The 25585-nt window shown below is 50.4% G+C and overlaps 1 protein-coding gene across 3 annotated transcripts in view; it reads right to left on the bottom strand.

Moving 5' to 3' along the window:
• Nucleotides 1-25585, bottom strand: part of LOC124123245 (mitotic spindle assembly checkpoint protein MAD1-like) — a 50479-nt gene that overhangs the window by 5780 nt on the left and 19114 nt on the right. For all 3 annotated transcript variants that reach the window (XM_048392792.1, XM_048392790.1, XM_048392791.1), the window contains exons 5-15: nt 25246-25370; nt 23606-23687; nt 23002-23132; nt 21625-21739; nt 18694-18755; nt 16774-16860; nt 15101-15245; nt 14577-14771; nt 13648-13724; nt 11330-11420; nt 4347-4569 (exon numbers count right to left, since the gene is read on the bottom strand). In XM_048392792.1, the coding sequence (XP_048248749.1) occupies nt 4347-4569; nt 11330-11420; nt 13648-13724; nt 14577-14771; nt 15101-15245; nt 16774-16860; nt 18694-18755; nt 21625-21739; nt 23002-23132; nt 23606-23687; nt 25246-25370 (1333 nt within the window). The remainder of the gene's footprint in view (nt 1-4346; nt 4570-11329; nt 11421-13647; nt 13725-14576; nt 14772-15100; nt 15246-16773; nt 16861-18693; nt 18756-21624; nt 21740-23001; nt 23133-23605; nt 23688-25245; nt 25371-25585) is intronic.

The raw sequence follows: 25585 nt of genomic DNA, 5'->3' as shown, positions 1-25585 counted from the left end.
CACTCCATCACCTGACACACTCCATCACCTGACACGCTCCATCACCTGACACGCTCCACCATCTGACACGCTCCATCATCTCACACACTCCATCACCTGACACGCTCCATCATCTCACACACTCCATCATCTCACACACTCCATCACCTGACACGCTCCATCACCTGACACGCTCCATCATCTCACACACTCCATCATCTCACACACTCCATCATCTCACACACTCCATCACCTGACACGCTCCATCACCTGACACACTCCATCATCTCACACACTCCATCATCTCACACACTCCATCATCTCACACACTCCATCACCTGACACGCTCCATCACCTGACACACTCCATCATCTCACACACTCCATCACCTGACACGCTCCATCACCTGACACGCTCCATCATCTCACACACTCCATCACCTGACACGCTCCACCATCTGACACGCTCCATCATCTCAAACGCTCCATCATCTCAAACGCTCCATCATCTCACACACTCCATCATCTCACACACTCCATCACCTGACACGCTCCACCATCTGACACGCTCCACCATCTGACACGCTCCATCATCTCAAACGCTCCATCATCTCACACACTCCATCATCTCACACACTCCATCACCTGACACGCTCCATCACCTGACACGCTCCATCATCTCACACGCTCCATCATCTCAAACGCTCCATCATCTCACACACTCCATCATCTCACACACTCCATCACCTGACACGCTCCACCATCTGACACGCTCCATCATCTCACACACTCCATCATCTCACACACTCCATCACCTGACACGCTCCACCATCTGACACGCTCCATCATCTCAAACGCTCCATCATCTCACACACTCCATCACCTGACACGCTCCATCATCTCACACACTCCATCATCTCACACACTCCATCACCTGACACGCTCCATCACCTGACACGCTCCATCATCTCACACGCTCCATCATCTCACACGCTCCATCATCTCAAACGCTCCATCATCTCACACACTCCATCATCTCACACACTCCATCACCTGACATGCTCCACCATCTGACACACTCCATCATCTCACACACTCCATCACCTGACACGCTCCACCACCTGACACACTCCATCACCTGACACGCTCCATCACCTGACACGCTCCATCATCTCACACGCTCCATCATCTCACACGCTCCATCACCTGACACCCTCCATCACCTGACACGCACCATCACCTGACTTGCTCCATCATCTCACACGCTCCATCATCTCACACGCTCCATCATCTGACACGCTCCATCATCTCACACGCTCCACCACCTGACACACTCCATCACCTGACACGCACCATCACCTGACACGCTCCATCACCTCACACACTCCATCATCTCACACGCTCCATCATCTCACACGCTCCACCACCTGACACACTCCAACACCTGACACACACCATCACCTGACACACTCCATCATCTCACACACTCCATCATCTCACACACTCCATCATCTCACACGCTCCATCACCTCACACGCTCCATCATCTCACACGCTCCATCATCTCACACGCTCCTCCACCTGACACACTCCAACACCTGACACACACCATCACCTGACACACTCCATCACCTCACACGCTCCATCATCTCACACACTCCATCATCTCACACGCTCCACCACCTGACACACTCCAACACCTGACACACACCATCACCTGACACACTCCATCATCTCACACACTCCATCATCTCACACGCTCCATCATCTCACACGCTCCACCATCTGACACGCTCCACCATCTGACACACTCCATCACCTGACACGCACCATCATCTCACACGCACCATCATCTCACACGCTCCATCATCTCACACGCTCCACCATCTGACACGCTCCACCATCTGACACGCTCCATCATCTCAAACGCTCCATCATCTCACACACTCCATCACCTGACACGCTCCATCACCTGACACGCTCCATCATCTCACACGCTCCATCATCTCAAACGCTCCATCATCTCACACACTCCATCATCTCACACACTCCATCACCTGACACGCTCCACCATCTGACACGCTCCATCATCTCACACACTCCATCATCTCACACACTCCATCACCTGACACGCTCCACCATCTGACACGCTCCATCATCTCAAACGCTCCATCATCTCACACACTCCATCACCTGACACGCTCCATCATCTCACACACTCCATCATCTCACACACTCCATCACCTGACACGCTCCATCACCTGACACGCTCCATCATCTCACACGCTCCATCATCTCAAACGCTCCATCATCTCACACACTCCATCATCTCACACACTCCATCACCTGACACGCTCCATCACCTGACACGCTCCATCATCTCACACGCTCCATCATCTCAAACGCTCCATCATCTCACACACTCCATCATCTCACACACTCCATCACCTGACACGCTCCACCATCTGACACACTCCATCATCTCACACACTCCATCACCTGACACGCTCCACCACCTGACACACTCCATCACCTGACACGCTCCATCACCTGACACGCTCCATCATCTCACACGCTCCATCATCTCACACGCTCCATCACCTGACACCCTCCATCACCTGACACGCACCATCACCTGACTTGCTCCATCATCTCACACGCTCCATCATCTCACACGCTCCATCATCTGACACGCTCCATCATCTCACACGCTCCACCACCTGACACACTCCATCACCTGACACGCACCATCACCTGACACGCTCCATCACCTCACACACTCCATCATCTCACACGCTCCATCATCTCACACGCTCCACCACCTGACACACTCCAACACCTGACACACACCATCACCTGACACACTCCATCATCTCACACACTCCATCATCTCACACACTCCATCATCTCACACGCTCCATCACCTCACAAGCTCCATCATCTCACACGCTCCATCATCTCACACGCTCCACCACCTGACACACTCCAACACCTGACACACACCATCACCTGACACACTCCATCACCTCACACGCTCCATCATCTCACACACTCCATCATCTCACACGCTCCACCACCTGACACACTCCAACACCTGACACACACCATCACCTGACACACTCCATCATCTCACACGCTCCATCATCTCACACGCTCCATCATCTCACACGCTCCACCATCTGACACGCTCCACCATCTGACACACTCCATCACCTGACACGCACCATCATCTCACACGCACCATCATCTCACACGCTCCATCATCTCACACGCTCCACCATCTGACACGCTCCACCATCTGACACACTCCATCACCTGACACGCACCATCATCTCACACGCACCATCATCTCACACACTCCATCATCTCACACGCTCCATCATCTCACACGCTCCACCATCTGACACGCTCCACCATCTGACACACTCCATCACCTGACACGCACCATCATCTCACACGCTCCATCATCTCACACGCTCCATCATCTCACACGCTCCATCATCTCACACGCTCCACCACCTGACACACTCCATCACCTGACACGCACCATCACCTGACACACTCCATCACCTGACACACTCCATCACCTGACACGCACCATCACCTGACACGCTCCACCACCTGACTTGCTCCATCATCTCACACGCTCCACCATCTCACACGCTCCATCACCTGACACGCTCCATCATCTCACACGCTCCATCACCTGACACGCTCCATCATCTCACACGCACCATCACCTGACACGCTCCATCATCTCACACACTCCATCACCTGACACGCACCATCACCTGACACACTCCATCACCTGACACGCTCCATCACCTGACACACTCCATCACCTGACACCCTCCACCACCTGACACGCTCCACCATCTGACACACTCCACCATCTGACACACTCCACCATCTCACACGCTCCACCATCTCACACACTCCACCATCTGACACACTCCATCATCTCACACACTCCATCACCTGACACGCTCCATCATCTCACACGCTCCATCATCTCCATCATCTCACACGCTCCACCACCTGACAAGCTCCACCATCTGACACACTCCACCATCTGACACACTCAATCATCTCACACACTCCATCATCTCACACACTCCATCATCTCACACACTCCATCATCTCACACACTCCACCATCTGACACACTCCATCATCTCACACACACCATCATCTCACACACTCCATCATCTCACACACTCCACCATCTGACACACTCCATCATCTCACACACTCCATCATCTCCATCATCTCACACACTCCACCATCTCACACGCTCCACCATCTCACACACTCCACCATCTCACACACTCCACCATCTCACACTCCACCATCTGACTCCGTTGGCCCACCTTCCACCTCCTTGCTGACATCTGGCTCCTGCAGTTTCTTCTCCACCTTCTGAGTCAAATCGTCCACCGAGCCTCCAGACTCCTCCAATAACTTCAGCCTCTGTTTTAGTTTGTCATTCTCGTCTTGCAACCTTTTCATCTCCTCCTCTCGGTGCCTCTGAGCGATTTCAGCCGGGTTCATAGTAAAGTGGACGACCTTCGTCTTGGACGGATCATAATCACCCTGCAAATACACAGCTCACAATGTCATGTCTCTCCTCAGCTATACACAGCTCACAATGTCATGGGGACAACAGACTTCTCTCCTAAGCTATTCCAAGCCATTCAAAAAATCACTGACAGGACTTTTAATTGTAGCATGAATGTAAACTTAACTCATACAAATCAAGTATGAAGCTCAACATTCTCAACCTCAAGGAATTGCCAACAACCTCAACCAAAGTTCCAATTTTCATTTCTCTACGAATTTTACAAACCTGTAGAGGTTATGAATTCTCTGATGAAATCCTCCTTGGGGCACTTATTGCATTTTCCTGGCTCAAGAAAATCTACATGACATAGTTGTAACCATTTTCCTTAATAAAAATTGTTACCACACAAAAAACTTTGTTTTTGTATGATATACGTCCACCCTTATGGTGCCTCACCCTCCACGGCGCGTCACGCCAAGGGAAGCAACTCTCACCCAAATCACTTTCCATATGTCTAATGCTGACGGAATGTGGGGAGGCGGGTGGCCGTGCCCCAAGGAGGATTTCATCAGAGAATTCATAACCTCTACAGGTTTGTAAAATTCTCTTTAAGATTAAATCCTCCTTGGGGCACTTATTGCATCAAGATAGACTCCTAAAGATAATCTAGGAAGTGGCATCCGTCAGCAACAAGCGTGCATAAAATACATCGTATTTTGATTATTTCAATGAATAAACAAGAGTTCAATAAATGGAACCAACCTTATCGTGAGGCACCACCGTCGAAAGGCGGGGGCTGGAGACAGGGCGTTATCGACCATACACAATGAAAAGAGCCATTCTTTGTGGCTCATCATATCGAGAACTCGAGACACACACACCCCCCACCCCACCCACTTTTTTGAACAAGTGATATTGGGGGCACAGATCACGAGAGACTATAAACCCGCACAGAGCTAGGCCAGAGGGTCCCCGTAATCGAAGGAGTGCATGTGCAATTACGATGATTATCGACTAGTAATGGCTGGTATTGTATCGACCGTAGAAGATAAAATCCGGACCGTTACTGAGCAGTGTTATAACCGGTCCGGGCGGTCTAAAATCTCGAAGGCTCAATCGGCTAGAGATGTAGTACTTTGCCCAGTTCGGAGAACTGACTGACCAAACCGAGCACGCTCGCTTGAGTGTTTGTCGAGTTGGTAATGTTTGATGAACGTGCTCGGCTGGCTCCAAATAGCCGCGGAGCAGATCTCCTCAATGGGCAGAGCCGCAGCATACGCTTGTGTCGTAGCCACTGCTCTAACCGAATGAGCCTTCAACTTGGTAGGGGGGTCCCTGCCTTGAAGCGTGTACGCCGTACATATAGTAGAGACTATCCACCGCGAGATAGTTTGTTTGCTCGCAGGTGAGCCAGCCTTCCTACCGCCATAACAGCAAAATAGTTGATTATCCTTACGGATACCCTTAGTTCTGCTGATATAGGACTTAAGGGTCCTGCGGACATCCAATACATGAGCATGTCTTGTAGTGGTCCCCGACGAGGAAGGCTGTGAAAGAGCAGGTAGCTCAATAGGAGCCGTCACGTGGAAGGCGTGTGCGACCTTAGGACGGTAAGAGTCCGGCAGGCGAATACTGACCCTGTCCCGGTGAAAGACAGTTAGTTCGGGATCGGCTGACATTGCGTGAATGTCGCCTACCCGTCTGCCGGACGTTACCGCCACAAGGAACGCCGTCTTCCAGCTCAACAGCTGAAGAGAGAGAGACGACAGATCCCGAAAAGAAGGACCGGACAGCCAATCAAGAACGATTGACAATTCCCAAGGGGGACTGATCCGCCGGACAGGCGGTCGGATCCTGTCCACACCTGCTAAAAAACGCTGCACTAATGGGTGCGCACCCAAAAGTGCCCCGTCGACGGGGACGTGAAAGGCAGCGATAGCTGTAGAGTACCCCCGGACTGTCGATGCGGCCAGGCCGACATCTAGTCGCGACTGGAGGAACTCAAGTACGGCTACGAGATCTGCAGAAAAGGGATCTGCAATCCTTCTATCGACACACCAGCGCGCATAGCAGGCCCATCTATCCTCGTACTGAACGTTTGTCGAATCCCTCCGCGAAGCCAGTATTGTGTCTGCAACTCGTGCAGGAATACCGCTCTCCTGGAGGCGATTCCGGACAGTGGCCAAGCCACCCACTGAATCCTGGGATTCGGGTGGAGGGCCTCGTTCTGGGATAGGAGGTCCGGTCGTAAAGGTAATAGAACAGGAGGCTGAGCCAGAAACCTGAGTATGACTGGAAACCAACTCTGCGCCGACCAAAGGGGTGCCAGGAGCACAAGTAGTCGCGCAGGCTGAGTGGCTAGCTGAGACAGGACCTTGGAAATCAGAGGTACTGGGGGGAATGCCCACAGTATTCTGTCCGTCCAATCTAGCTGGAAGGCGTCCGGTGCCACCGACCTCGTTGGTGTCTGGTGATTCACCCCAGACGCAAACAGATCCACCTGGAACGACCCGTATAACTGGGAGATAATCCCGAATATCCCCGGGTCGAGCCTCCACTCGTGAGGAGCGAGGATCCGGCGAGACAGAGCGTCCGCACGGACGTTGTCTACCCCCGGGAGATAAACAGGTAGCACCCTGATAACGTGTGAGTCGCACCATAGGAGGAACTGCCACGTCTCTTGGAGAAGCGACGGAGACACCGTTCCCCCCTGCTTCCGGATGTAAGTCATCGCCGTTTGGTTGTCCATCTCTAGACGCACCACTTGGCCACGAAGCAGATCCAGGAAGCGTTGGAACACCAACCTGACCGCTCTCAGTTCTAGCACATTGATATGCAGTTTGATCTCCTGCTGGGACCATAGTCCCGAGGCAGTGTGATCGTTCAGAACGCCTCCCCAGCCGGAGAGTGACGCGTCTGTTTGAACTGTGAGAGACGGCACGGGAGTGTCGAGGGGGAGCCCCCGGGACAGATTCCCGACCTCGGTCCACCACTGAAGGTGTGCATTGAGCCACTGCGGAGTCTCGAGAACAGTCTCGAGATCTTCCGAGTTCACCCAAAGTCGACGGAGCGCTTGTTGAATGGGTCTCATTCTCAAGCGCGCCCGCCAAACCACATCCACTGTCGCCGCCATGTTGCCCAGTAACTGGAGCCATGTACGAGCAGTGTGACTGGCGGACAGAAGGAACTGGGAAGTAACACTTCTGACCTTGGTAATGCGATCTTGTGACAGAGATACAAGTCCGCTCACCGTGTTGAAATTCGCCCCTAGGAAGACTAGATTCTGAGTAGGGCTCAGATCTGACTTCTTGAGATTGACTATCCACCCTAGAGTGATCAGAATATCTATCACTTGTTGTGTAGCTATCTGACTCAGGGATTGTGATAGAGCTCTTAGTAACCAGTCGTCGAGGTACGGATGGCAGAACCGACCTTTTGACCTGGCCACTTGGGCGGGAATCAACATCAGCTTGGTGAACACCCTCGGGGCCGTAGCGATCCCGAATGGTAGAACCCTGAACTGATAACACCTCCCGTCGAAAGAAAACCTGAGGTATTTCTTGAACTCGGGGTGTATGGGTACGTGGAGATAGGCGTCTTTTAGGTCTATTGACGTTAGCCATTCTCCGGTCTCGACAGCTGAGATCACCGAGCGCAGTGTCTCCATCCTGAAGGACGGTACCTCTATAAGTTTGTTCAGCCTTCTCAGATTGAGAATAGGCCTGAACCCTCCGTCTTTTTTGGTGACTAGGAAATATGTCGAGTAGAAGCCCTCGCTTTCCTGTCCCACGGGAACCGGTTCGATCGCAGCCTTCATAAGAAGTGCGTCGACCTCGGCACGGAGGAATTCCGCCCTCTCCAGGGTAGCAGGCACCGGAGTGTGCTTTATCCCGGAGAAGGGGGGCGGATGATGTTTCCACCGAGGCAAATGGCCATCCCTTAGAGTGGACAGGGTCCAGGGATTGGATGTGACTGTCTCCCATTCCTGCAGGAATAGAGCCAGTCGGCCGCCTACGGGGACATCCGGCTTGAGGCAGCAGACCCCGGCTGTCGGCAGTTCGAAAACATGCGACCGTGGGTCCGCCCGGGGCGCTTCGGGCGCTAATGGGAACCCGATGGGTTCCCGGCCCCGCGAAAAGGCTGCTGGCCTCGACCAGCTGCCCTGCCCCGGCCCCTGCCTCTCTTGCTCCTCCCGGCGCCCTTACCTGAAGGAAGCGGCTGCTTCCAAGCAGGTGCAGACTTCTGACCCGGCGCGTCAGCGTAGGAGGAAGCAAGTGGAGAGGTCCGCTTACGCGGTTTAACGCATGGTACCTCCAACAAGGCCTTAGAATCCTTGATGGAGGCATACAACTGTGCGGCCTCTCGGACCACCTGCTGAGCCCCAGGGAAGAGGGTGGCACCCATCTTATAAGGCAAAGCAAGTAGATCCTGGCGTGTGGAAGCCGAGTATTTGGATACCGACATCCACAGCCTGCGCATGCCCATGACTGCGCACATCATCTGCGAGGCACAGCTACGAATAGCGTCCCTCGCAAGATGACTATGTACCTCCGTCAGTTGCGCGGCCAACTCCGAAGAGTCGGCCGGCCCCTCTCCCGCTAACTCCCTCTGTACGGCCGACAGATAAGCGGAGTGTACGGACACCCGGAGCTGCTGACATGCGTTACGATATTGCTCCTCGAAGCAAACGTAAGCAGCCTTCAGCTCCGTACCGCACGCGGGAAAGGGTGGCAACCGCCGGCCCTGCTTGACCTTAGCCAAGTTGGGGGTCGAAGACCCCCCCAGGGTAACGGAGGTCCAGACGCATTCGTCCACCACCGGTACCTCAAAATCACCATCCTCTGCTAACGGGTACCGCTTAATAAGTTCGGGCAGGTCGAACTTCCTGCGGGCACCCGACAACAGAGGGTTGATGACTTCATGCACCAATGAAGACAGAATACGGAGCCGCACCTGGGGCGCCTTGCTCGGAGCAAAAGCGTCCCCCGGAAGGCGGAACTCAGTCGGATCCGACTGGGGCATGGGCGCAGCCACCTGAGGCAGTACCTGGACAATTTTGTCCCGTACATGCCTCAACGAGGAAACGAAGGAAAATATTCCCGAGGTCTCCGAGTCGTCTCCCCCCTCCTCCATCCACTCCTCCTCTCTCGATTCCGAGCCGAAATTAATCGACTCTTCCCCGAGAGAAGAGGCAGACGAAGTCGGAAGGGGACGCCCGAAGGCCTGGGCCTTCGCATCCCCGGGCTGCACCCGGCCCGACGCCGAGTCCCGGTCCCGAGGTGCCGGGGGTTCAAGGGAACCCACCTGGCTCTGGGCTAGAAATCCGCTAGAGGAAGCCTCGGCCTCGGAAGAGGCGTCTGGCTCCGCTAGGGAGAACTGTGCGTCGGTAGTGAACGGGCCAGTGCCCGCCACCCCTCCGCTGGGGAGCGACCTCGAGCCGGCGCCGAAGCCCGGTCTGAGTTCGTCCCCGAGACCAAGTGGCCTGCCTCGGCCGACGCCGGGCATATCACAAGGTCTCGAAGCCGCGTCCGGCGCCGACAACGGGGAAGGCTCGGTCCGCAACTCCTCTCGGAGCTGAGACTTTACCTCCTCCATCATCGACGCCATCTGCGACCTCAACAAGGCAGAGATGTCTGCCAAAGACGGTGCAGGAGAGGGTGCAGTGATTGTGACGGGGACCCTAGAGCCTTCTCCCCCGGCCCCCGGGGAGGGAGCGGAGGAGACAGTCTCAGCTGCCTTTTTACCCTTTCTTACTTTTTTTGAGGGGGGCGGGGCGGTCTTTGCCGATCTAATGTCCACCCCCGCCTTCAATAGACCCTTAAAGTGTAAGAGGTCCACATTTCTCTTTTTTTGCGCCCGTGGTGTAAATGCAACACAGATCGGGCATGACCCATCGTCATGCCCGTCTTCGGCCAAACACTTTATGCAGGTATCATGCCTGTCTTGGGGGGGAATCGAAGCCGAGCACCCCGTACACAGTTTGAAGGTCTGTAAAAAAGACCGTAATTTTTGAGTTTGGCGGGAAGGGTAATAAAGTGTATCAGTGCGATTGAAAGATCGGAAAGATACGTGCATAAATTGTGTAACTAGAAGCAAAGGCGTAATTTAGAATGCGATTGGTAACGCGATACTAATAGCCAATGTCGTAGTATAATTATAACACCAAAGTGGGCGTGTTACGCGCGAAGGTGTAGAAAACCCGTAAAAAAGGTAAGTGTAATTTAAAATAATTAACACACCACCTTGGGTTTATTTAAAGGAAAAGATTGTAGGCTAAAGCCCGATGATATAGATTAAAAAACCGAAGCCGTTTTTTTGATGGCCCTGGTGTTACATATATCATACGTGGCACTACAAAATGGACGCTACGACGGCCTTATTTCAAAGGTATCGTACACGTGTCACATAATTACAACTTTATAACTTTACAATGCGAGGTATTACGCCTTTGCATGAAAGAAATGTACCATACATACAGTTTGGTCTGCCATGGTTCTTGTACGAACGATAATCTTGTCTTTATATTGTCTTGAAAAAAACAGCACGTCTGTCTTTGTCAGATGACATAAGGAAAGTGATTTGGGTGAGAGTTGCTTCCCTTGGCGTGACGCGCCGTGGAGGGTGAGGCACCATAAGGGTGGACGTATATCATACAAAAACAAAGTTTTTTGTGTGGTAACAATTTTTATTAAGGAAAATGGTTACAACTATGTCATGTAGATTTTCTTGAGCCAGGAAAATGCAATAAGTGCCCCAAGGAGGATTTAATCTGAAAGAGAATATAACACTCACCTGTAGTTTCCTCTGTTCTATCCGGGCCTCCAGGACATCAACCTGTCTGTTCTTCTTCTCTACCTCCAACTCAAGCTCTATGACTCTCTCCCTACAGAGACAACAGAATCCAGGTGACACATCCCGCAACTGTCACTAAGTGATGTTGTGTATGAACGTGAGAGAAGGCTGTCATCTCCCCACCAAGAGACAACAGAATACAGGTGACACATCCCGCAACTATAAAAGGAGACTATGCTTGTCGTAAGAGTCGACTAAAGGGATTGGGTGGTCAGGCTCGCTGACTTGGCTGACACATCTCATCGATCCCAATTGCGTGGATCAATTTTCATGTTGTCAATCACTGGATGGTCGGGTCCTGACTCGATTATTTACAGACCACCGTCATGTAGGTGGAATATTGCTGAGTGCGGCGTTAACAACAAATCAGCAACATACAACAATCCACACTGTCAAAGCATAATGACAACAAAGTATGCGGTCACAGCACAATGACATTACAACAATGCATGCAGGGACAGCACAATGACATAAAACAATGGATGTGGTTACGTCAGAATGACTTAAAACAATGCATGCAGTCAAGCCACAATGACATACAACAATGCATGCAGTCAAGCCACAATGACATACAACGATGCATGCAGGTACAGCACTATGACAACAATGCATGTGGTCCCCCGCACAATGACAATAATGCATGCAGTCACCGCACAATGACATACAACTACGCATGCAGTCATAGAATACTGACAACAATGCATGCAGTCATGACACAATGACATACCACAATAGATGCAGTCACGTCACAATAACAATGCATGCTGTCACAGCACAACGCCATACACCAATCCATGCTGTCAAAGCACAATGACATAAAACAATGCTTGTAGTCACGACACAATGACATACAACAATAGATGCAGTCACGGCACAATGACAAAACAATGCACGCGGTCGTGGCACAATGACTACAATGCATGCGGTCACGGCACAACAGGATTAAACAATTCACGCCGTCAAAGCACAATGACTACAATGCATGCTGTCACGGCACAACGACATACAACAATGCATGCAGGTACAGCACAATGACAACAATGCATGTGGTCCCAGCACAATGATAATAATGCATGCAGTCACGGCACAATGATAATAATGCATGCTGTCACAGCACAACGACATACAACAATCCACACCATCAAAGCACAATGACATACAATGCACGCAGTCACAGCACAATGACATACAATGCATGCTGTCACAGCACAATGACATACAATGCATGCTGTCACAGCACAACGACATACAACAATCCACACCATCAAAGCACAATGACATACAATGCACACAGTCACAGCACAATGACAACAATGCATGCTGTCACAGCACGACATACAATGCATGCCGTCAAAGCACAATGACATACAATGCATGCAGTCACGGCACAATGACAACAATGCATGCTGTCACAGCACGACATACAATGCATGCCGTCAAAGCACAATGACATACAATGCACGCAGTCACGGCACAATGACAATAAGATAAGAGGCCCATAGGGCACAATGACAAACAACAACGCATGCGGTCACGGCACAATGACATACAACAACGCATGCGGTCACGGCACAATGACAAACAACAACGCATGCGGTCACGGCACAATGACATACAACAACACATGCGGTCACGGCACAATGACAAACAACAACGCATGCGGTCACGGCACAATGACAAACAACAACACATGCGGTCATGGCACAATGACAAACAACAACGCATGCGGTCACGGCACAATGACATACAACAACGCATGCAGTCACAGCACAATGACAAACAACAACGCATGCGGTCATGGCACAATGACATTCAACAATGCATGCGGTCACGGCACAATGACATACAACAACACATGCGGTCCCGGCACAATGACAAACAACAACGCATGCGGTCATGGCACAATGACATACAACAACGCATGCAGTCACAGCACTATGACATACAACAACGCATGCGGTCACAGCACAATGACATACAACAACGCATGCGGTCATGGCACAATGACAAACAACAACGCATGCGGTCACGGCACAACGACAAACAACAACGCATGCGGTCACGGCACAATGACAAACAACAACACATGCGGTCACGGCACAATGACAAACAACAACACATGCGGTCACGGCACAATGACAAACAACAACGCATGCGGTCACGGCACAATGACATACAACAATCCATGGAGACAAGACTCTAGACAAGACTCAGATTCTGGGGACCTTTTCGCTCTCTCTAGACACGACTAGACTTACTTTAGTTCCTGTATAGTTCTCTGGTCACACTTTGCTGCTTGTGCCGCTCTGCCGCCCCCATCTGTCTGCGTCTCCAGCTGGGAGGGAAAGACAGAATGAAGGACATAAAACCAATCCCAAATTTTGCATCTGTTCAGTAATGTTTAGAAAAGCTGAGAAACTTGAGTTGTCACACATTAATGATATAAACATAGTTGCTAGACTTGCTGAGGTATGTTTTATGTTCTGTGTCATGGCGCCCTCAGCAATATTCCAGCTATATAACGGCGGCCTGTAAATAATCAAGTCTGAACCAGACAATCCAGTGATTGACATCATGAGCATAAATCCATGCAATTGGGATACGATGACATTCATCAACCAAGTCAGCAAGCCTGACCAGCCTATCCCGGGTGTCGTCTTTTACGACAGGCATAGTCGACTGTGTCATGGGATCAAAGAGAGGGTCAATCTGCAATATGTTGTCATCAGGATAGGAAATAATTTCATATTCATTTTCCTACCATGTCCTCCTTATATATATAAACGTACCATGTTGTGCAGATGCAAGACAATCTTTGAATCATTTCATCTCGCAATATACGGTTACTTCAGTTACTTTTTACTGTCCTAATAATACCTTTCAATATCAGCAAATGTTATATAAGTTACAAACACAACGTGAGAGACATTAGGAATCTGGGTACCGTTTCACAAAGCAATCTTAGTGCTAAGATAATTTCAACTCCATTTTTTTAACATAGAAGAGACGGAGCTCTAAATCAATCACAAGTCCCATTCTTTAACATACGACAGTCATAGCACTAAGACAATTCTTTAACATTGTATTGCTTATGGAAAGTACAATGAGTGGTTTATCACCACTTGTATCAATATTCCACTCAAATCACATGGGGGACACTTTTAACAACGTTTACCCCAGCACTTACCTGTAAACACTTAGTCTTGGTCTGTGACACCTCGTGGGCGGTGCGTCCAAGCTCTGCCTCCAATGACTCCGTCTGAGTGCGGTAGTCGTGGAGTAGTTGCTCTAGCTGCTGAACACGGCTTGCCTGCAGCGCCCCCACGTTCACCGTCACTTCACTCTCGTACGAGTCCAGGATTCGTTTGTAGCCCTCCCGCTCCTGGCAATAACAAATAAAACTTGGATCCAAACATGAAATCAGCGTTAGAAACTCACATTTGTACTCCACTAGTCCTTACAGCAAAACCCTTAAAAATGGCAAATTTCTATGATACCTTTTATGATACCTTAATTATTGGGCAGTTTAAAAGTTTACTTTTGTGGCCAAACAAATGTTGAATAGGGGCATCTAAATTGTGAAGAGATCTCTTGTGAAGAGATGTGGTGTTAACTCACAGAAGGGCACTGAAGAGAGGATGTTATAGCTGTGTTTGAATCTGATTTATTTAACTTTGAGCTAACACCAGGCTACAATCACAGTGATGGTACCTTGCTGACCAACAGCAGCTTCCGCTGGAGCCTCTTTATGAGATCCTGCTGATGCTGCGATCCTGTCTTCCCAGCACTTGCTTCCTGTACTGCAGTCTGGTACTTGGAAGTTGTCTCCCTAAGTTCTGCCTGCAGGGAGTGGAACCTGAAGAGACAGACAACTGATCTTTGTACGTCCAGAGTGCAGGTGAGGTGAGGTGGAACGGGTTTAACGTCGCGTACAAGATTATTGCCCTTACATAGCAACGTGCATGCACATGTGTGTGTGTGGCTGCTTGTACTTGTCCGGATTGCTGCCGATTTTATAGTGCTAGCCCACTGAGATACCATGCCGCAGTTGAACATGAGTACCCCACTCAGTATACTGACTCCGAGCTGACCAGTGCTTGTTTTACTTTTCAGGAATGTGAGCAGGTTTTCAAGTAAAAAGAGGAAAAATTTAAAATTTGATCGCATTTTAAGTAATTTTGTGCAGTTTGTACAACATTCACACCAAAACATGTAATAAGTCAATGGAAATAGTCAGTAAGTCAAATAAACAAAGATGGCGGATGCAGTAAAATTCCTAAGTTAAATCAGTTAAAAATCGAGCATAGTTTCCGCGCACATGGCTACCTGCCGGGTCTGGGAGCAGTCCTGACATAAACTTCACCCCCCATCCCCTAGACACAAGGACAACAGTCACAAGTGTACAACGTCTGACCCTTTCCCCATGTTGAAGCATATTGAAAAAAATTTACATTGTACTTACTTACCTTTTGTTGAAAACATTTGCAAACATAAGACATTGATACAACATATATCCCCGTGTTATGGGTTTTCTGATGCTGAAGAAACATTCATAGTTTTCTCGCTAATCACATGAACAACTGTAAAACATCTCATTTACTTATAGACTAAAAGACAACTTTACCTTAAAAACAAGCCATCATCTGAGTATTTATAATTTCTATGCGACGCCACACCCCACGTTATTCATGATAGAAAACGTATGATGTCCGAAAACCTATGATGCTGAAAGCTCTGATCGAAAACAGGACAATCCATGACGGTTGTCCGGTTTTCGATAACATTTTTCGGAGTTTTTTTTTTAGCTGATTATATTTTTACATGGAAGATGATTTTTTTCCGAGAACTGTTTCAAAAAAACGCGATTTTCCACGTTTCGCAGAGATTTCACATCTATGACTTTTATTCCCTTGAAGCCTAGCATTAGAAGGGTAACAACAAGTACCATCTTTTAACATCTTTTGGTATGACGTGTCAGGGATCGACCCCAAGATCTTCCGCTACCCCTGATCTTTATGGGTAACTGCAATATGACCCTAGGCTGCCATGTGAGTCATGACTGCAACAAACAAGCAGCGTCATGGTATGGGTCTGGTCCAATCAATCAGGTAAAGACGCTGCAAGGCGTCAACCATTCCAGTACTAACTGTTCTGAGACATGAGTGACACATGGTAGCCACTGATCCTATCATGATACAGGTTCTGTTCCCTTGAGCCATGTCCATCCATCACAAATCAGTGTTTATAACAAGCATGTGTCCCTGACAGAACCACTGATCCTATCATGATACAGGTTCTGTTCCCTTGAGCCATGTCCATCCATCACAAATCAGTGTTTATAACAAGCATGTGTCCCTGACAGAACCAATGATTCTGCTACACACCTGGACTGTAGCTTGCCGTACTCGTCTCGCGCCAACATCTGGGCACTCTGCAGCTCCACCACCTGCTGGGACAACTCTGTCGGTGACCTGAAGAACAGAGCAACTTTCCCTGTAAACACCTTCCACACCACAACAGTCATACACACACTTGCACACACTTATGACCTCGGTAGGTAACCATATATGTCACAGCAGTAAGATATTCCTAAATTACAGATTATAAATGCACACAAACACATGATAGATGACATGCAGGCTTCCAAAGGAGAACTGTAAGTGACTGCTGAGTAAGATGATGTGTGTGTATGACTGTATGAAGCAGCTGGAGCTGCCACAGACTGCTGAGTAAGATGATGAGTGTGTATGACTGTATGAAGCAGCTGGAGCTGCCACTGACTGCTGAGTAAGATGATGAGTGTGTATGACTGTATGAAGCAGCTGGAGCTGCCACTGACTGCTGAGTAAGATGATGTGTGTGTATGACTGTATGAAGCAGCTGGAGCTGCCACTGACTGCTGAGTAAGATGATGTGTGTGTATGACTGTATGAAGCAGCTGGAGCTGCCACAGACTGCTGAGTAAGATGATGTGTGTGTATGACTGTATGAAGCAGCTGGAGCTGCCACTGACTGCTGAGTAAGATGATGTGTGTGTATGACTGTATGAAGCAGCTGGAGCTGCCACAGACTGCTGAGTAAGATGATGTGTGTGTATGACTGTATGAAGCAGCTGGAGCTGCTACTGACTGCTGAGTAAGATGATGTGTGTGTATGACTGTATGAAGCAGCTGGAGCTGCTACTGACTGCTGAGTAAGATGATGAGTGTGTATGACTGTATGAAGCAGCTGGAGCTGCCACAGACTGCTGAGTAAGATGATGTGTGTGTATGACTGTATGAAGCAGCTGGAGCTGCCACTGACTGCTGAGTAAGATGATGTGTATGTATGACTGTATGAAGCAGCTGGAGCTGCCACTGACTGCTGAGTAAGATGATGTGTGTGTATAACTGTATGAAGCAGCTGGAGCTGCCACAGACTGCTGAGTAAGATGATGTGTATGTATAACTGTATGAAGCAGCTGGAGCTGCCACTGACTGCTGAGTAAGATGATGTGTGTGTATGACTGTATGAAGCAGCTGGAGCTGCCGCTGACTGCTGAGTAAGATGATGTGTGTGTATGACTGTATGAAGCAGCTGGAGCTGCTACTGACTGCTGAGTAAGATGATGAGTGTGTATGACTGTATGAAGCAGCTGGAGCTGCCACGGACTGCTGAGTAAGATGATGTGTGTGTATGACTGTATGAAGCAGCTGGAGCTGCCACAGACTGCTGAGTAAGATGATGTGTGTGTATGACTGTATGAAGCAGCTGGAGCTGCCACAGACTGCTGAGTAAGATGATGTGTGTGTATAACTGTATGAAGCAGCTGGAGCTGCCACTGACTGCTGAGTAAGATGATGTGTGTGTATGACTGTATGAAGCAGCTGGAGCTGCTACTGACTGCTGAGTAAGATGATGTGTGTGTATGACTGTATGAAGCAGCTGGAGCTGCCGCTGACTGCTGAGTAAGATGATGTGTGTGTATGACTGTATGAAGCAGCTGGAGCTGCCGCTGACTGCTGAGTAAGATGATGTGTGTGTATAACTGTATGAAGCAGCTGGAGCTGCCACAGACTGCTGAGTAAGATGATGTGTATGTATAACTGTATGAAGCAGCTGGAGCTGCTACTGACTGCTGAGTAAGATGATGTGTGTGTATGACTGTATGAAGCAGCTGGAGCTGCCACTGACTGCTGAGTAAGATGATGTGTGTGTATGACTGTATGAAGCAGCTGGAGCTGCCACTGACTGCTGAGTAAGATGATGTGTGTGTATGACTGTATGAAGCAGCTGGAGCTGCCACTGACTGCTGCATGACTCACAGAGGGTTCCCGACTCCAGCTGCCGATTTCCCCTGCCATCTCTCCAGGTTGATCTTCAGACTCTGTATAAGAAGTAAAGCAGCTGTCAGCTCACTCAATCACAATTGGATATTTCCCATGCAAATTTTAAGAGGTGAAATGTTGGACAATGGCACATAATAATTTACCTAGCTATTACATGTAAAAGGCATGCTTAATTAACTTTACCACAAGGAAGCAAAGAAAAGAAATTGTCACCTCTACAATCCACACCCAACCCCTGTCACCTCCACACCCCACCCGTTACCTCCACACCTCACTCCACACCTCACCCCACCCCTGGAGTCACCTCCCCTGCTGTAACCTCCACATCCCACCCCTGTCACCTCCACACCCCATCCCTGTCACCTCCACATCCCACCCCTGGAGTTACCTCCCCTGCTGACACCTCCACATCCCACCCCTGTCACCTCCACACCCCACCCCTGCTGTCACTTCCATACCCCACCCCTGTCACCTCCACACCCAATCCCTGTCACCTCCACCCAACACCCCTGTCACCTCCACACAACACCCCTGTCACCTCCACACCCCACCCCTGTCACCTCCACACCCCACCCCTGCTGTCACCTCCACACCCCACCCCTGTCACCTCCACCCAACACCCCCGTCACTTCACACCCCATCCCTGCTGTCACCTCCACACCCCACCCCTGTCACCTCCACACCCCACCCCTGCTGTCACCTCCACACCCCACCCCTGCTGTCACCTCCACACCCCATCCCTGCTGTCACCTCCACACCCCATCCCTGCTGTCACCTCCACCCAACACCCCCGTCACTTCACACCCCATCCCTGCTGTCACCTCCACACCCCATCCCCGTCACTTCACACCCCATCCCTGCTGTCACCTCCACACCCCACCCCTGTCACCTCCACACCCCACCACACCCCACCCGTCACCTCCACACCCCATCCCTGCTGTCACCTCCACACCCCATCCCTGCTGTCACCTCCACCCAACACCCCCGTCACTTCACACCCCATCCCTGCTGTCACCTCCACACCCCATCCCCGTCACTTCACACCCCATCCCTGCTGTCACCTCCACACCCCATCCCTGCTGTCACCTCCACACCCCACCCCTGCTGTCACCTCCACACCCCACCCGTCACCTCCACACCCCATCCCTGCTGTCACCTCCACACCCCATCCCTGCTGTCACCTCCACACCCCACCCGTCACCTCCACACCCCATCCCTGCTGTCACCTCCACACCCCATCCCCGTCACTCCACACCCCATCCCTGCTGTCACCTCCACACCCCATCCCCGTCACTTCACACCCCATCCCTGCTGTCACCTCCACACCCCATCCCCGTCACTTCACACCCCATCCCTGCTGTCACCTCCACACCCCATCCCCGTCACTTCACACCCCATCCCTGCTGTCACCTCCACACCCCATCCCCGTCACTTCACACCCCATCCCTGCTGTCACCTCCACACCCCATCCCCGTCACTTCACACTCCATCCCTGCTGTCACCTCCACCCAACACCCCCGTCACTTCACACCCCATCCCTGCTGTCACCTCCACACCCCACCCGTCACTTCACACCCCATCCCTGCTGTCACCTCCACACCCCATCCCCGTCACTTCACACTCCATCCCTGCTGTCACCTCCACACCCCATCCCTGCTGTCACCTCCACACCCCACCCGTCACTTCACACCCCATCCCTGCTGTCACCTCCACACCCCATCCCCGTCACTTCACACTCCATCCCTGCTGTCACCTCCACACCCCATCCCTGCTGTCACCTCCACACCCCATCCCTGCTGTCACCTCCACACCCCATCCCTGCTGTCACCTCCACACTCCATCCCCGTCACTTCACACCCCATCCCTGCTGTCACCTCCACACCCCATCCCCGTCACTTCACACTCCATCCCTGCTGTCACCTCCACACCCCATCCCTGCTGTCACCTCCACACCCCATCCCTGCTGTCACCTCCACACCCCATCCCTGCTGTCACCTCCACACCCCATCCCCGTCACTTCACACTCCATCCCTGCTGTCACCTCCACACCCCATCCCCGTCACTTCACACTCCATCCCTGCTGTCACCTCCACACCCCATCCCCGTCACTTCACACTCCATCCCTGCTGTCACCTCCACACCCCATCCCCGTCACTTCACACTCCATCCCTGCTGTCACCTCCACACCCCATCCCCGTCACTTCACACTCCATCCCTGCTGTCACCTCCACACCCCATCCCCGTCACTTCACACCCCATCCCTGTCACCTCCTCCACGTCCCACCCCTGTCACCTCCACACCACACCCGTCACCTCCACCCAACACCCCTGTCACCTCCACCCAACACCCATGTCACCTCCACACCTCACCCCTGTCACCTCCACACCTCATCCCTGCTGTCACCTCCACACCTCACCCCTGTCACCTCCACCCAACACCCCTGTCACCTCCACACCTCACCCCTGTCACCTCCATCCAACACCCCTGTCACCTCCACACCACACCCCTGTCACCTCCACCCAACACCCCTGTCACCTCCACACCTCACCCCTGTCACCTCCACCCAACACCCCTGTCACCTCCACACCACACCCCTGCTGTCACCTCCACACAACACCCCTGTCACCTCCACCCAACACCCCTGTCACCTCCACACCCCACCCCTGCTGTCACCTCCACACCCCATCCCTGCTGTCACCTCCACACCCCACCCCTGTCACCTCCTCCACACCCCATCACTGTCACCTCCTCCACACCCCACCCCTGTCACCTCCACGTCCCACCCCTGTCACCTCCACACCACACCCCTGTCACCTCCACACCCCACCCCTGCTGTCACCTCCACACCCCACCCCTGCTGTCACCTCCACACCCCTACCCTGTCACCTCCACACCCCTGCGGTCACCTCATTGTCCAGCTGCATCTGGGTGTAGTCTGCCATCCTGTCCTCTGCCCGCTGCAGTTTCCTGGTCAGGCCATCAATCTGTTCCTCCAGCAGTAGAGTATTCTTTTCTGTCTCCCTGCCCAACACATAATTACAAATTGTACTGTCTCCCTGCCCAACACATACTTACAAATTGTACCCTGTCTCCCTGCCCAACACATAATTACAAATTGTACTGTCTCCCTGCCCAACACATAATTACAAATTGTACCCTGTCTCCCTGCCCAACACATACTTACAAATTGTACCCTGTCTCCCTGCCCAACACATACTTACAAATTGTACTGTCTCCCTGCCCAACACATACTTACATATTGTACCCTGTCTCCCTGCCCAACACATAATTACAAATTGTACTGTCTCCCTGCCCAACACATACTTACAAAATGTACTGTCTCCCTGCCCAACACATACTTACAAATTGTACCCTGTCTCCCTGCCCAACACATAATTACAAAATGTACTGTCTCCCTGCCCAACACATACTTACAAAATGTACTGTCTCCCTGCCCAACACATAATTACAAATTGTACTGTCTCCCTGCCCAACACATACTTACAAATTGTACTGTCTCCCTGCCCAACACATACTTACAAAATGTACTGTCTCCCTGCCCAACACATACTTACAAATTGTACTGTCTCCCTGCCAGACACATACTTACAAATTGTACTGTCTCCCTGCCCAACACATACTTACAAAATGTACTGTCTCCCTGCCCAACACATAATTACAAAATGTACTGTCTCCCTGCCAGACACATACTTACATATTGTACTGTCTCCCTTCCCAACACATACTTACAAAATGTACTGTCTCCCTGCCAGACACATACTTACAAATTGTACTGTCTCCCTGCCCAACACATACTTACAAATTGTACTGTCTCCCTGCCAGACACATACTTACAAATTGTACTGTCTCCCTGCCCAACACATACTTACAAAATGTACTGTCTCCCTGCCCAACACATACTTACAAAATGTACTGTCTCCCTGCCAGACACATACTTACAAAATGTACTGTCTCCCTGCCCAACACATACTTACAAAATGTACTGTCTCCCTGCCCAACACATACTTACAAATTGTACCCTGTCTCCCTGCCCAACACATAATTACAAATTGTACTGTCTCCCTGCCCAACACATAATTAAAAAATGAAATCCACTTCATTTAACATATTGAGAAGCAGCAATAGTTTGATATTATCAACAACTGGCCAGACAAGTGTCCCCATGACAACAGGAAGTACTCCTACAGTACGTATCCATGACAACAGGAAGTACTCCTACAGTATGTATCCATGACAACAAGAATTATACCAACAGTACTTACTTGTAGTATTTGTTATCCTCTTTCAGTTTTTCCAGCTCCCTCTCAAGGTCGGGGAGGTTTTCCAGCTGAGTCTTGAGTGCACGTGTGATGGTGACATCCTCTTGGTGCAGACTCTCCTGGTCCTCAAGGTCCTGGAGAACACACAGATAGCCATGGGAGTTCTCACAACACAACTAATATATTACTTCACCTGGTGCATCAATGGTTTATGACCGTAACATATACTTTGAGACCCACCAAAGTTCTCAGGACCCGTGAAGATCCGGAGTAGAATAGGTCTTCAGCAACCCATGCCTGCCGTAAAAGACTATGCTTGTCATAGGAGGCGACTAACAGGATCAGGTGGTCTGGCTTACTGAATTGGTTGATGCATGTCATCATATCCCAATTGCGTAGACTGATGCTCATGATGTCAATCACTGGATTGTCAGGTCCAGACTTGATTATTTACAGACCACCTTCATATAGCAGGAATATTGCTGAGTGTGGCGTTAAACAACAAACAAACAAACAAACACAGTTCTCAGTCTGTGATACTCTACATTCATGAACAGATGTGAACCTGCCTTCGTCAGAATCTGGTGTATGTCTGTGACCACCCTACCTTTATCTTCTGTTCCGCCTGTACAGCTCGCAGGCGGAAGTCCTCCAACTCCTTGAGATGGGCAGTAGTTTCGGCTGACCGTCTGAAACAACAGGGGATATTGGAGAAGTGGTTCACATGTTTACCCATCATGCCCGTCCCCCAGATCTGACTTCCCTGATTGCTGCACTGTCTGAATCCCATCTCCAACAAACCACATCCCTAACCCATCCATGTAGCTGCTACAACAGTCAGTTGTAACCACATCCCTTACCCATCCATGTAGCTGCTACAACAGTCAGTTGTAACCACATCCCTTACCCATCCATGTAGCTGCTACAACAGTCAGTTGTAACCACATCCCTTACCCATCCATGTAGCTGCTACAACAGTCAGTTGTAACCACATCCCTTACCCATCCATGTAGCTGCTACAACAGTCAGTTGTAACCACACCCCTAACCCATCCATGTAGCTGCTACAACAGTCAGTTGTAACCACATCCCTAACCCATCCATGTAGCTGCTACAACAGTCAGTTGTAACCACATCCCTTACCCATCCATGTAGCTGCTACAACAGTCAGTTGTTCTTGTGAGTGCATGTGTACAGTGTATGAAGCAAGCTGCTACAACAGTCAGTTGTTCCTGTGAGTGCCTGTGTACAGTGTATGAAGCAAGTGTCTGATTGCTGCAGTCAGTTGTTCTTGTGAGTGCCTGTGTACAGTGTATGAAGCAAGTGTCTGGACCCATTTCTTCTTTACACAGCGACTGGCCGCTTTTAGCCAAATTAACAGTCAGCTAGATCAAAGTACCTCAGTATACAACAGCCACCAGTACTCTAGTCCCATCATGCGCGCCTCCACAAGGCATTATGTATGTATCACCCTAACAGTCAAGTGAGGGATTGAATACAGTATCACATCGGTCTCAGCAATATTCTAGCAATACCTGGGAGTCTTCACACATGTGGGGACTCAAGCCGTAGCCTATGTCATGACATCTTCCCGAGGCAAGAGCTTCCACTAGCTTTTTTGTCAAAGTCTTGTTTCCACCCTTGCCACATCAAGCCCACTTTCCTGTGCTAAATATGATTGGACTATCGCACATATCAATAGTCCAATCAGAGAACGTTTCACAAAATCAACATCCACGACTGTTACACCTTTGTGTGCAAGTGATTTACTGCTGCCTGTCTTTGTTGACAAGTCTTTTTCATCTTTTAACCCACCAACGATTGCCTATGTTTTTGTGTTGGGAATGAAATCGCGAATGTTTTCATTAGATGATCGACTAGGTCGTCGCCTATGGTAGTCGCCATCTGTAAGAACAGCGATCTGATTGGGTATCACGTTTTCATTATATGATTGACTTGGTCGTCGCCTATGGTAGTCGCCATCTGTAAGAACAGCGATCTGATTGGGTATCACGATTTCATTACAAGGGGCACAACTTGTGATCTACGCGAAGTGGCACCAGGGTGGAACCAAGAAAGGTGGCTTTGATGTGACAAGGGTAGAAACTAGGCTTTGATATAGGGAAGATGATGTCATTATGAACGAATGATTTAATCACTACCTCACCTCCCTTCCTGACTACCTAGAATCAACAACTGTACCTATCGTAAGAGAAACATGACAACCATTACTATGGCAACGACCTACTTGAGCTGCAGCTTGAGCTGCGCCTTGGTCTCCTCCAGCTCCGTCTGACAGATCTGCAGCTCCATCTGCGTCCTCATGGACTGGTTCCTCAGCTCCGTTATCTTCTCCCACGACTGCTCGTTGGCCTGCAAATTGACCACTCACATTGCTGGGACAGGACTTGATTATGACACTTTTGAGAAAGAAACCATCAAAATTACCAAATTATTTTGAATTAATAAATGCTACCACTAAACCCCTCTAGCTGTTCCCTACCTACCTACCCAGATGTTGTAGATCTCCCCATCTGCCACACCCCAAACTGTTGTAGACATCCCTATCTATCACCCCCCTACCTGCT

This window comes from Haliotis rufescens, unplaced genomic scaffold (genome assembly GCF_023055435.1).
Source record: "Haliotis rufescens isolate VD_foot unplaced genomic scaffold, xgHalRufe1.0.p SCAF_11, whole genome shotgun sequence".
Classification (NCBI taxonomy): Eukaryota; Metazoa; Mollusca; class Gastropoda; order Lepetellida; family Haliotidae; genus Haliotis; species Haliotis rufescens.
This window is presented reverse-complemented; position numbering and strand designations above follow the sequence as displayed.